At 39.6% G+C, this 14,563-nt stretch overlaps 1 protein-coding gene across 14 annotated transcripts in view; it reads right to left on the bottom strand.

Annotated features, from left to right (window-relative positions):
* USP54 (ubiquitin specific peptidase 54) overlaps positions 1–14,563 on the bottom strand; it is a 102,530-nt gene that overhangs the window by 49,633 nt on the left and 38,334 nt on the right. For 7 of the 14 annotated variants that reach the window (XR_008747187.1, XM_055803691.1, XM_055803696.1 and 4 more), the window contains exons 2-4: positions 12,299–12,418; positions 3,087–3,938; positions 332–424 (exon numbers count right to left, since the gene is read on the bottom strand). Coding sequence is in view for 12 of the 14 variants with exons in the window: in XM_055803691.1 (XP_055659666.1) it covers positions 332–424; positions 3,087–3,233 (240 nt within the window). In the remaining 2 variants the exon portion in view is untranslated. Of the gene's footprint in view, positions 1–331; positions 425–3,086; positions 3,939–4,492; positions 4,651–8,154; positions 8,174–12,298; positions 12,419–14,563 lie in introns of those variants that run through there. The other 7 variants (XM_055803687.1, XM_005229736.4, XM_055803702.1 and 4 more) reach the window with 4 other exon arrangements.

The raw sequence follows: 14,563 nt of genomic DNA, 5'->3' as shown, positions 1-14,563 counted from the left end.
GATCTATCTGCACTCTACTGGTAAGAGGCCTTGTATCTGAAACTTTACCTACAGTATTTTCACAATTTATTAGCTTGAACATATTTTCAAAATAGTACTATGAGCGTCTATGTCATATAAGAGTATGTATATATTTTTTATACATTATGCATATATTTATATATACATAACTATGTAACATATAAGAGTACTATGAGAGGGCCAGTACCTGTCAGATTTACCTTTGCTCTCACATTTCCAGATGCAAGCTTGATTACACATATTAATCAAACATCAGAAATATTGTTTATTTTTTTTTAAACATTGGTTTTAATTTGTTTCCAACTTTTACCTTAAGAGCACAGAAGATGCAAGAATCACCCATACATTTGTGCGTTGTGATTTGCCGGAAACTGCGGCGGAAAATGTCCAGATGCCAAAGAACCTGAAACACAAAAAGGGACACAGCCAATTTTATGAATATATAAAATCTACATATAAAGCTCTGACTGAAATTGCACATGCTAAATAATCCCAGAAGTACGTTAATGTCAGTGAACATCACTTTTAAAATGGGATGCCTTTTATCTAAGTGCAAGTTGGCATTTTAATGTCAAGTAGCATTCACATACATTAATTCGCAGTAGGACATCCCTCTGAATTTCTTGCCATATGCTTTTACATTAAAAAAACTCACTTCTTTGTCCATGTGGCAGTTCCATCTTAAACAGCACCTGCCCTGACTGCTCCCCAGCACTGGCACCATGACCAGCCATTGTGGGGGCTGGGCAGAGATGCCAAGGACACCCCACCAACTGCTGGGGCTGAAACTCGTCCACCCTCCCACCTCCCAGGCAGCCTCCTTGTTCTGTGTACAAAGCCCAAATGCTGGAAAAATGGAGCACCAACAGCATATACATTAATAAGCTCCTGCAAGTCAAAACAATAAATTACTACAAGCCGTTATGCCAAGTATTTATATGCCATGCTTACAGGCAGATTTCTAACCCTAACTTGTGTGGGCAGTTACACTTTTCTATCAGGAAAAGTATGCTGGTAAAGCCAGGTACATGGCCAGGTATGGTCACAGCACACATAACCAAGCAGGCTTTTTTATGTTCTGCTAGCAGCACCACCAAATGTTATTATTAAATTTTTCCACTAGGTCTGTGCAATCTTGGGCAATTATCTAAAATCTTATCTGTAAAACAGCAACAACGCTGATCTCTGAGGTGTTTCACAGTCAGCTCATATATAAATGTGGTTGGTCCTGGCTGTTTCAGCTTCCACTTGCAACAACTGGACTTTCCTGTAAGCCCCAGAGCAACCAGCCTTTCAGGAGGCAGAAGCTTGCACTGAAAGAAGCCCTGACCTAAATCACGTCTGGCCAGATTCCGGCCAGAGCAGCGAGGTCCCGGCTGGCATGTGACTGGCTAAATGCTTCGTTAGCTTAAACAGAGGAATCAGACTTCTTATTTCTGATTAATTTGTCCAGAGCAACTGGCTAGAAAAAAAAAATTAGCACTCTGAAAAAAAGTTGTGCTGGTTTCAAGAAGTGTTTCCAGATGGAACAATTTGTTAACTAAACCATGGCACACAAATGTTATCTAAAATCATATTTAAAAGTACGTTTATTGAATATTTAATCTGTAAAGTTTCCCAAAATTTCAGAATTGTCATAGCTATGTTTATACTCAAACTGTCCCTATACTTAAAGGCCTGGGAGGCAACATAAGCCCTGGAACCATCTGATTATACACAACATTCCTGAAGAACTACTGCAGACTTCACAAAAGGACAAAAAAAATAATAAATTTAGGAACTAGTCCAATTTTTCAATGTAACTGCCTTTAGAGTTTATCTTGAATGTTTACAGAAATACTTAAGAGTAAGGAGCAACAAACATTCAAAAGCCTCTCAGACTAATACTTAATGTTAAAAAATTAAGATAAAAGAACCCAGAACTATGTGTTTTATGACATTATTCCCATGTTGCCTTTTTTTTTTTTTTAATTCAGCTTTGGCTGTGAATATTTTTGGTACCCTATTTCTCTTGAACTTTAGAAGGAAACAGTTTATGTAGAAGATTAAGCGTCAGGTCATATGCTTTCATCTTCATGTATGACATGTAGCTGGTGTTAGGCTCTGGTCAGTCCTAACCTAAGTTCAGTAACTCAGTATTAAGAGGCAGCTGGGGATTACACCTTACAACTTAACAGATTCAATAAATACAGTACATCACTGGAAACTCCACTTTTCTTATCATTAGTTCTCTCTGTACCAAACCCTGTATTTCATGGCATTTTAAGCCTTATTGAGGGCCACCGGTGTTTGTATTACTTGCATCAGAGGAGTATCTTGAAGGCTGAAGTTAGTCGAGAACCCAATCATGCCCGTGCAAAAAGAAAAAAAACCCACACCATGACATAGTCTATGCTACACAGACAAGTCATATGAACAGATGTAAACTGATGTGGAGAAAGGGTTTAAAACCCTGCAGCCGGATGGACTGGATCTCAAACGTCAGACATTCAAAACATCTAAATGGTGACAATACCTCTACAGCAGCCATAACACTTCACTAAATTTTGACACAGGAAAAGGGTTTTGCTTCTTAATCAAAAGGTAAAGACTAATTACCTAAACTAGGCTACAAGATCAGCAGTTACAAAGAAAATTGGACTATATAAAAAGGATGTTGTGTATTATCAAACCTTGAACTTGACTGGTTCAACAAAAAAGTTAAAACATACTTTTAAGGAATAGACATACTGCAAGCTATGCAGTATTCTATTATTTTAAAATAAATTTTCTACATATATCTTCATCTTCAATTGACATATTACAAGTTTATACCAACAAGAGATTCAAGTACACTAGGTGATGACTATGCAAATGCTGTTGATCTCACCAGGAAAACCTGAAAATTAAAAAACAGCTGTTCTGTAACTCAACTAATCTGCATTTATAAATGTACCTTTATTCTATCTAGGCCCACAAACAACTACATAGTTGAGATTGGATATATTTGTTGCACAGTCAAGCCTAAGAAATACTGCAACAGACAGAGGATGAAGACAGAAACATTTTTTATTCTGCGCTCTTACCTGTAGTGCACTATTGAGGAAGCAACTGTTCTGTCCTGGTTCATTGCTGAGACCTTTACTGGGTGCTATTGAGGTTGTATTTCGTGGAGTAAACATGCCCTGTACATTCCCCCGACCCACGGAAAAGTAATTTCTTTTCCAAGACATCTTCCAGTTTCAACTGTAGAGTATGCAGATTTAGGCTGGTATTTGACTTATCAGCCCCTTCCTTTCTTTCACCAAAATTCAAAACTGGAACAACATCCAATCTTCTTTAAATTACAGTTTAAACAGAATTTATCCTTTCATCAGGACATAGGCAGTTTGCTTCTTTTAAATCCAGCTGAGGATGCTATTCTTCATTTGATGCTTATGTATGCAAGCCTCTCTTTTAGAAGCAGCTACATAGAAAGTCTGCAAACGGGAGGAATCCATGGTCATGCGAGTTCATCTGTTACATTGCTTCTCCCTTTTCCAAACAGGCAGTGACTTCAGGGAACAAATGGCAAATTAAGGAGGTCCAGGGATCGAGAGGAGAAAAACAACAGCTACCTCCTACACCCCCAAAACCCCAGCTTCTCTAATCCTTTTGTAATCCTCCTGCAGAAGATGGGAAAAATCCAATTAGCAAGGGAGCGGAGAAACCAAAACCAAAATAAAACCTTGGCAGCTCCCTTTCAGTTACATCTGTCTTAGGTGATGAAAAAGACATTGTCTTCACAGGAGGAAAAGCAGCAACTCCAAGGACTTGAGAGTGAAGAGCTTTTAAGAAGCAAAAAGTTTTCGATACAGTTCTAACTCTGTGCTCAATCTTTAGAAGTTTCTTCTCCTGATCCTCCTTTTGCAATCGGAATGCCCAGCCGTGCCAGAAAGCTTGAGAGAGAAAAATAATCAAAGGCTTGCGTCATTTAATTACTCTCTTGGTTTTGCGGTGTTCTGCCAAGACCAGTGCTGCCTCACCTCCCACAATACACTGAATCTTCTGAGAGAAAGCAAAAAATACAAACCTTCCTCCACCCAAAAAATAAAATAACATGGAAAAGAACAGAGAATTCTGAGAAAAGTATGTAAAAGCAAGAGAGCTGGAACATGTTGGAAGGATTAAGAAGGAAGTTGGATTAAAAAAATAAAACCACAACATTCATGTGAACTCCATGGCAGCTTTTATACATATGCTTTACAATCCTGAAGCGTTAGATTTCTTTAAGATCTCCTAGTCATTCAAACAGCAGCACAAAGATTTGTGTTTCTGTGAACATGCACTAGCACACTGTCCACCCTAGAGCTGTGATTTTGAACTGAACTTGGAAGGCTGGGAAGACAAAGGCACATGGCTCACCCCTGACTCAGCAGCCCTCAGCTCCTCCAGAACAACACAGTCCAACTTTTCTTAATCAGAATCTATGTGTATTTCTAGAAAATCTTACTTCATCTAGGTACGTGGGATCCACAATGTCATCCAAAAGACATTGATGCTTCTGAAGAAGCTGGAAGAATCATTCCATAGAAACTGTTCTTCCCACTACAACTTCTCTTTTTCCACTCGCCTCACTAAAAAAAGAATTTGATCTAAGAAATTCCTAGACACAGGAACCAAAACATTCATGGCAAAACATCTTTTAAAGCTCTTGCAAGTGTAGCCCACCTGCATCTACTTTACAGACAACTGCATAGTATTTTCCAGGGATATTCCTGATGACATTTAAGATTATCCCACTTTCGATAGGCATAACAACGACTGAATGTACCTATTACAGTTGGTATAAGCAAGATGACTCTATTCCATATATACTGAAGTAGTAATTGTAGCATGAAGTCACTACAAAACAGAGACACAGAGTTTGTGCATCAGCAAAAATTAACTAAGAGAATAATTCCTTAAAAGATACCCTGGGTATCCATGAAGGCACATCTTTCACCTTCCACACAACTATAAATTCTTCACCTCCTGTCAAAACACAGCAAGAACTTCCTCAACATCTGCAAATGTGTTACGGCAGCCTAACCCATTCCCTTCAGTAATATTTTGTTTGTACTTCTATTAAACTCATTCTACAACTATTAATGAAATCTCAGCATTGCTGTAAGGCAGGCAAATAACTACATACAGATGAACACTCTTCTTGGCTGCCAGCGTGCTGTGCAGAATTTTCAGATGTGCTTGCAAGCCTGCAGACACAGACCATCACCATGCCAGTCGCACAACATTCCTGAGCGCTGAACGTATACAGGACTCATTTCAAAGCAATTTCAGCCTCAGCCCCCTTTCTTTGTTCAATCCCTTAATGAACCATGAGCCAATCATACTCTATGAGGTAATTCAATTTCAAGCAACAATTTAAGGATCGCAGTAAACCATCACCACCTGCAATAGGTGGCTAAGTCCGTGCACAGAGATGGAGCAGAACACTGTGTAGAATGAGCTGTGGCAAGCAGGCTCTGCTACCTCACAAAAACCCCGGAGCCAAGCACTCTGTCTTCTCCCTTCCACAGCACCTACAAAAAGACAGAAAATACAATCCAAAACATGCCCAAGATGCACAGCTGTGAGCAGCACCTACTGAGTGGACTTCAAAAGAAGATTCTGCTCTCAAAATGGCCAAGCTCTGTCAGTTATGTCAAAGTGAATACATTTTTTCTGTTAATTTTTATTGCCTTGGAACCAGAATCAGATTAGAGGCTTTGCAGTTTGCCTGTCACTGCAGCAAGACTACTGCAAGCTGGCCAGGACTCTCACAGTAACCGTGCAAGCTTACCACTCTCACTGCATTTGCACAGGCTTAAGGCTTAACAAACTGGCTTCCTACCACGTGTTTGCCAAGATCGCTCACAGGAGCAAGTTCAGTTTGCTCATTTGGTTACATGGCCTTTGCAGAGCTAAGAACAAGCAGAAAACACTTAAGCTGGTAACAAGCCAGTTAGGGCCAAACCAGAACTCTGGAGACAAAGAGCAGCTTCACACCTGGCCAGCCTCAAAAAAAAACCCCAATTTACCGACATTACATAATAGCTACAAAATACAATCCCGATCAATCTGAAATATATTTAAGACACTACTCACATGAATTGTTTATAGACCCACTTAGTAAAACTAGCTATAGCAGAAACTAAGTTTTTTACTTAGTTTTACTGCTTTTACTTAGTTCCTTGCTTTTTTTTTTTTTAGGAAAAAAGGCAATTTTGTAAAAACCAACCGTCATTACTAAAATATCCTGCTTAGTTTCCACCACCACTGATGAACCATCAGTAGTAAAAACTAACCCTCTCATACTTTAAACACCCAACAACCAATTGCTAAGAACACAGCAGTGATCTGTAAAGGACAAAGGCAGCTATTGCTGCACAAGCCTATCAACAGATTTTCTCAAAACATGCTACTTCTCCCAGATACCGTCTCAGTGTGTAAGCCTCCTAAACAGAACTAAAGACAAAAGAAAATTTACTTTCTGAAACAGAATCATGGTAACACTTTGATGACACATGCTACAAGCAGCAAAGAATTATATAGTTACAAGTGAGAAGAAATAATTTTCATATACTGTTTCTGATTACAGAAATTTTTGAGAAAGACCACTCCCTGACTAAGAACACATACAAGCCAACAGCTTTTTCATAGTACAAGGAAAACCCCTACAACTGAATTGCCACTGGAGTTTCCCGGCCTTCTGTAGCATTTTAATATTAGATGACAACAACTGCAGCTCCACATTAAGTCTTGTATTAAAAAAAAAAAAAACCCACACACAAAACCACCACACACACAAAAATTTAAAAACCCACAACACACACATCCCAGATGACAGATTCAAAAGCTTCAGCTACTGTATGTTCCAGTGGCATCTTGGCAGGACTCCAGAAAACCAAGTCTGAAGTAAAAGACAAATGTATTATCAGACCTGAGAAAATTGTTCTTGTAGGAAAGAGATGGAATTTTCATTGCTGGAAATGTTACTAAAACAGGAATATGACCAAAATAGGAGGAGTGCCAGATGCAAAAGTGTAAATGATGCTCGTGGTTCATTACTTAAAACATTAACTTAGAGACACAATGAACTGAGACAGAAAGCTTAAAAACTTCTAAGGCACTTGAATTTTGTTTATCATATTAAGAACATTATTCACTGGAATAAAGCACAAAATTAATCTAGCCAGCATGACTTAAAAAGCCAACCACATCCCTGAGAAGTTGCACAGCCTTATAACAATGTTATACAAATGTTACAATAAAGAGTAAACAATATATATAAGAATATATAAAAGTACATGAATGAAAAAAGAAAATCCAACATTCTAGACCTTCCCTCGAATTCATGCTGTTTGGCAACAGCTTTCTTTGGGAAGGAGAGTGGACTCCCAGCCACAGAGATGGGCTCAACAGACAGAAGGGCATGGGGCACCACTTCCATCGCATCTCCAGCAATGCAGCCCCAGAGCAAAGCTGGCCATGGTTCAGCACGAATTTCTGGCCTGAAGAAATCTGAGTCTGTCCTTGGGACAGCAGAGTACAACACTCTACGAGACATGTACCACTTTAACAGTTTAAAGTCCCTGTTCATTCTCATTCGCTTGCTAAATCAATCACATAGAATCATAACATCTCAAGTTGAAGCCTTTGTTCTCTCATGGGGTTCCACTACCACTGTTTATTTTAAGGGGGGGAAAAAAACCCACTCCTCTCTTACTGCAGTCTCACGTCTCTCCAAAAGTATTATGCTATTGCTTGAAGAATCATTCCAGGAACATGGCTGCAGTAAAACAACCCATTTAGGAAAGGAGATGCTTCTATTTAGCACTAGATATGGCTGAAACACCAATTAAGTATTTATCACACTGTTGAATAAGAACAGAGGTGCAATGTTTATTTTTCAGTACTTCAGTTTCTGAAGAAACTTCCAAAACACAGAACAAAGTAAACACTTCAATGTGTGAATGCATGTTTTTTTAGAAAAAAAGATCCCCACACACCCAAGACCCCACCACCTTTTCTGGTGGTAGGGAGTAAATTCATGGTGTTGAGGACAAATTGTCCTTTAACGTGCCACATCTCTGAAAGACTAAGTAGACAAGAAAGGGCTTTTAAGTCCCTTACTTTTTTTCATTAGAAAAAGAGAAAGAATTGTCCAAGACAACGGATCTTGGTGAAAGTTTTCACCAGATGGCTCCCAGCAGGGTGGCTTTTTTGAAGGAAACATAGGAACAATCCCCTTGACTGATCCCCATGGCTGTTCTCAGGGAAGACATACTTTCTCCATGTAGCTGAAATGATAAAAGTATTTGCTAATTTCTGCATGGGTTAAATTATATTTAATTGCAGAGCTATCAATATTAAGACCATCATTTACAGTTTAGACATCCCAAAGGATAGCCAGCTTTGTAAGTCAGTCTAAATTCAACCTTGAAGGCGATGAAATAAAAGAGGGACAGAAAAAGCTCCCATTACCAAATCACCATGAGGCTGAATGAAGAAAATAATGAACAGGACAGAGATCTTAGAGGCAAACATCCCTGACAGAAGGCAGCTGCCCTACAACCAAAGAGGGGATAACTTCCTCCTCCTAAGGATGTCTCTCCTTCTTGAGGTTCTTAGCTAGCCAGAAATACTGAACACATTTCTTTGTGCACCTAGACGATACAGCATAACTACAGAAAGGTACAATTATTTCCATTGATCTCTACCTCCAAGAATTATTTTATAGTGTAAATGGGACAACACAGGAAAAAACCCAACCTTTTGCTTTACACATGCGTTTTCCCAGTCTTGATTGCTATGCTGAGAAAAGGGGTAGGAAAAAAAAAAAGCCTGTGATGCTTTTGCTGTCAAGCTTACACCATTTGGCAGTCTTAAAGGAACAACTTAATTGCCCAGCCAACCAGGTGGAACCAGGAACTGCAGCATCTGACATCACCGCTGATGCCCAGGACAGACTCATATCGGTATGCCTTACTTTTCATTCTGCTGTTGTACAATTCCTAGTCTGTGAAGTGTTGTAAAGTAACAACAAAGGTGTATCAGAGACCTTAGGCTAACTCCCCCAGAACCACTTTAGAAAATACAGTGAGTTTGCATAAGGTTATGATAAAAGGTCTTACATACGCCAGGTAAATGTTTCCACTTACCTGATGCAAAAAAGTAATTATCCAAACATTAGGCCAAAAGTTGCTAGTAAAGACCACCAAAATTATCTTGGAGTTTAGATTAAAAACAAGTCTCCCCAAATCCACAGATGTACTTCTTTAGAAAGTAAGGGTACAGCAAGCCTGCGACAAACACTACAGGTTTCCCAGAAGACACAGTGAAGGCCACTTCTGAGAGACCTCCTCAAAACAATGGCAACTAAAACTGATGGGCATAGACAGAACAGTGAGCAAACTGGGGGTAATGCACATCCCTGGCTAAAACCACAGTGATTTTAGTCACTACCACTGAACTTGTATATCCTACCAAGCTCTAGGCAAAACTGTAGGCAGGTTACCAATGGGCCAAATTGCCTCTTGGGAATACAGCTCCCTGTAGTGGCAACGCTGGCATTTCTGAACTAGTAGACAGCTTACTGCTTCTACAGTGATTGGAGGGAGAAAACTGAACAAAATTTTTAATGAAGAAAGAACATGTTTTTATGCCAACTTTTCAAACCAACAAATAACCCATGAAAACAAAACCAAACCACTCCACGTTCCTGTTAAGTGCCCAGATCAACAAGGGGTGTGGGAGAGACCATGTCCTGCAGAAACACCCCAAAGTGAGACTCTGCAAGCTGCTGGGGTCAAGTATAGCTTTACACTGCATGAAGACATTCTTTATAGCAAGCAGTTCTCAAGTATCTTCACCAAAATGCCTATGGATTTTATAAAACTATAGTGGACTGTCTCTTAAAACAGTGTAATGAAATCTTGCAAACACTTACCTAATCTGAATCATTTGATTTTAAGCCTGACAGTCAGCCAAATCTATTTAAAGAGCATCTCTCACAGTAAAAAAAAAACAAAACAGCAGAAAGCCACTGGCTTTGAACTGCAGAAGGTTCGGTGATGGTGGAAAGCTGGAAATTTCTACCTACTGAAGACTGAGAGGAACATCTCTGCTTCTTCCCAGCTGCCTATAGGTGCTTCTCCAGGGTTACAACGTCTTAGAAGTCATTTCTGTGGCCCTTCCTGAAAGAACATCCATCTTCTGTGCAAACTTACAACCACACAGGCTTTTGTTTGAAATGGTGGAAAAGTATGTCACTTAACACACTGTGCTACTTAGAGATAGTAGGGCAGCCGTGTCCAGACTTTCATAAAGCAGTTACAGGTACTCAAAGTATCCAGTTGGCTCTCAAATAATCAGAAAAGCTATGAAAACCCATCCAGTAAAGAACTGCAATACAACATGACAACCATTCAAAGGCAAATTACAATAGAAATTAAAATTTTAAAAAGCCAAACACACAGCTCTAAATATCTAATGCCAGTATTACAGCCTTTTCTGATCGAAAATAACTTAACCTGCAAGATCATCTAGAAGGTTCTAGGGGAAAGCATCTCTTCTTAGAGACTGCATTTTATAAAAGCACAATGTGGGATAATCAAGTAATGAAAGGCTTCTGTTTGAAGACAAACAATGAGAGAGATTAGGTCAGAACTAGAGATGCAAAGGCCACGTTATTTACTTTGTGTGGGGCTTACTGCCAAAACACACTTCACTCCCCAGATAACACTTTTACTCATATCAAAAACATGGTATTAATAACCACTGATCTCATGCATCATAGTACTTTCGGCACACGCATTTGCTGTGGAGGTTACCCGGAATGGAGGCAGACGAGCCCACAGCTTTGTGTCCTATTTCTGAAATCCTTCGGAAGCAGCTGCCCCCCTTTCTGTTACACAGCCCAAAGGATCTGTTATTTCAAACAACTTTTCCCTGACAGTTGAAGAGGGAAGGAATATATATAAAATTAAGGAAGTCTGTCCAGCCTGAAGTAAATTCAAACCATTTCAAAACAATTTGCACTCCCTTCAGATTTCCCCCTCACAGCTGCCCAGTTCTTTAAGACTGCTGTACATGACAATAAAAGCCTGTATCTTAACACACCCGGATTCCCAAAACACTTATCCTAAATTTTTATCTTCCTTTCTACATGAAGTCCATGTTTGTTCTCCCAAGCCTGTATTTAAGCACCCTACCTACCCCTAGGCTTGGTGCTGGACATTTCACAAGGAGGGAGGGTGCGGTAAAACCAGTCTTTCATCCCACTCCGTATGGAACTTGCGAGGTTTGGATAAATGGGGAAAACATGGCAGCTTCAAATGTTATGCAAGTGCTCAAAAGCAGTTAAACATCACCAATCAATCCTGTGTAACACAGAAAATCATGACAAATAGGAACAGGGCAGGCTGTCAAACATATGGTGAAATGGAAGGTTCTAGTCTGATTCTAGCAAATGCTGAGCCAGCCTCCTGCTGCCAGTTACTCCCTTTCCAAATTTTCACCTTGGCTCTCCAACGGGGAGCTTCAAGATAAATTGAGTATTTGATTCAATCTCCACATAAACAAACACTTTCACCACAAAATTCTGTATTTCACAGCCCTCGGCTACTGCAACAAGATTTCAAGCCGCTTTTTCCTGTGGCATCTTATTCACAAGAAAATAATTGTCTCTCTTTCAGTAATACCACTGACCCAAGAAAACAAAGATTTTCTACTTTGGCTTGCAAATTCCAACCCAACAATGACTAAAGCATTCCTAGAAGCTTTGAGAAGTAGTCAGTAGTATTCAGCAACATAAGGCTTAATGATGACTGTTTAAATCCTAAAATCCTGCTGCCATTCTTTTCCTGACCTTGCAGACTTTCACTGCTGAACAGAAAAATTCTTCCTCTTCTCTAACAGCTACCTCGTTATAACTAAGAGTTCTCCTGTCAATCTTCACACTCTGTTCTTTCCTTAAACAGAAATCTGTAGCAATCAACTCCCAAATCATATACTGTTCACATTACAGCACCACAAATTCCTCTGTTTCATTAAACTCTCTCTCATTATACCTTGATTTCAGTAATGTTTGAAACAACTGAATGTGTTAATACCCACACATCCACATACAATATAAACCACAGGTAAGCAAGAAATGGATTTTTGCGGGAAGACAAGCCAACAGGACTCCGGCGCCATTAGTACTTCAATTTCAAAGGAAAGACAATGCAGATTAAGCAAAGGCAGCAACACATTGAGACTAGCCATAGACGTTTACCAAACAGATGGATGGCCTTCGGCCGGGTAAGTAGGTCTTTCCAGTGATGTGTTAAAGACCTTGGTCAAATACTGCAATGTAGTGTTCTCTCCAGGCAGTGCTCGAGGGGAAAGATGACACCTAGGGCAGAAAGCAGTTTCATCAACACAGGCACATAATGGACTTTTTGATACCACTGGCCAGTGAAAACCTCCATAGCGGGTGGGCAGACACAATTCCTACCTCCCTTGTGATCAACAGCTGGGGCCAGACAATATATTTGATAGTGCTAGAACAGCATTTACTCCCTCCCTCTTTTCTCTTGTCTCAGGATAATATTTGGTATTAAGATAATGGTTATAGCTTATTCTCAAACTATTAACTCGTGGTATTTTGTGTTTTACCTGTACCACCATTACCACATGTTAAGATGGCTTGTAACACTCATGTTCCTGCCAGACTAACAACATTTGCAGGTGCAAAATTAAAGATGTATAGAGGAGTTTGTGCAAACAAAGCACAGGCAGAGAGAGTAAAGAAAGAGCAAGCAGCAGCTCAAGTGCCTGTGCTGGGTCCCAGTATTAAATGCTTAGATCATTTTTTCCTGCCTTGCTAAAACTGGCAAGCAGCAGGAGGGTTGCTGCACCACAGAATATTATATAGATTAATACTTCCACATAAAAATATAGAATCATGCACCCAGCATCCACAACATGCTGATTATTCCTCTTTTTCTAAGCAGTCATCTGTGCTGTACAGCTATAAATAACATTTCAGCAGCATCACGAGTGTGCACACACATGCATAAGCACTTAATAATCTCAACTTGGGTTTAAGATCATTACTATTTAGTTTTAGAGGAATAAGCATAACTAACAAGAACAAGAGAGTTGGGTTTGCTTCATTTGGCTGTGTATACAGAGGCCTTTTCCCACAAAACCCACTGAAGACTTCAGGACCCGAGTAGGAAAAACATGTGCACATACCACAAGAGAAAGCTTACTGAATCAAAACATTCCATCTCCAACAACAGTTAATAGCATATGGGAAGAGTAAAACAAACATGTTGGGGAAACATACCATGATACCACACACCTCACCAACAACCTGGAAGACAAGCAGAGGGAAGAGAGCTCAAAGCCTAATTTCTTGTTTTCTCTGGAAAACAGCAGACCAGCAGAAGAAAACATCTGATCAACGCACTTAGGGAAAGACAGAGGAAAAGACTTTGTGCGAGCTGATGAGGAATTGGGGTTGGTTTTTTTTCCCCTTTTTTAAACAGGGAGCAAACAGACATGACCAAATCTCAAAACTTTACCACCCAAACTTGCACATGGTGCTCTTGTCTTTCACTATCAAATCCAGCCTTTGTAATATGCTACCATGGCTCCCGCACCCCAGCACCAGACCTGGCCAACTGGCCATTGCTGGCTGAGCTGATGTACCATGGACATACCATGCCGCAGCCACAGCCCCAATCCATCATATGATCTCAAAGTAACTGGCCATTTTGCAGGGTTCCGTGTGTTTTAAAAGAAGAGGATAATGACAACTGAATGCACAACAGTCTTGGACTCACAGCTAAACATTAAATATGGGCAAGGCCACGTAATGATTCCTGCCTGCAAACAGAGGAAAGGAGCCCTTGTATAACAGGACACAGCTGAAATTTTACTTTCTTTGAGAAGTCCCTTACAAATAGAAAACTTACCCTGCTTAAATACTTCTGCTATGAGACATTCTGAAAGATGTACTAGAATAAGCATTTTGAAGAACAAAAAAACCCCTGGTATCTGTTTATCAAGCAGCTGTAAAAAAAAGCCTTCAAATCCAGTTCAACCTATTTCAACTGTGTGAAAGCTGGCATAGATGGCTAAACCAGGCAAAAGGTACTTTCTCTGATTTTGTATACAGTATATTTGTCAGAAATACATTTCAGAAACTAAAACATTACAGAATACGCAACAGTATACACAGATGGAAGCTTCATGTGTGCAAAGCAGATTGTACCCTATAAACAAGTTACCTGAAATACAGATCTTTCATTTTAAGTTAGAACTAGAAGGTGAAGCCATAAGATTTGCATATGAACTTCCACAAAACTCTGGCCTCTTTGAATTCAAAGTCTGAATTCAGATTTTTAAGTTATGATCCAAAGAGACTGTTTATGTAAGTCTTAACAGATGCTACCATAAAGAACTACTTCCACATTGAATTTGAAAACTTACACAGCTCTTTCCTTACAGATTTTATTATCTTAAAGTCTTGACATCTGCTGGGGAAAAA

This window comes from Falco peregrinus, chromosome 1 (assembly GCF_023634155.1).
Source record: "Falco peregrinus isolate bFalPer1 chromosome 1, bFalPer1.pri, whole genome shotgun sequence".
NCBI classification, from domain to species: Eukaryota; Metazoa; Chordata; class Aves; order Falconiformes; family Falconidae; genus Falco; species Falco peregrinus.
Note: the sequence above shows the minus strand (reverse complement) of the source record. Positions and strands in the feature narration are given on the sequence as shown.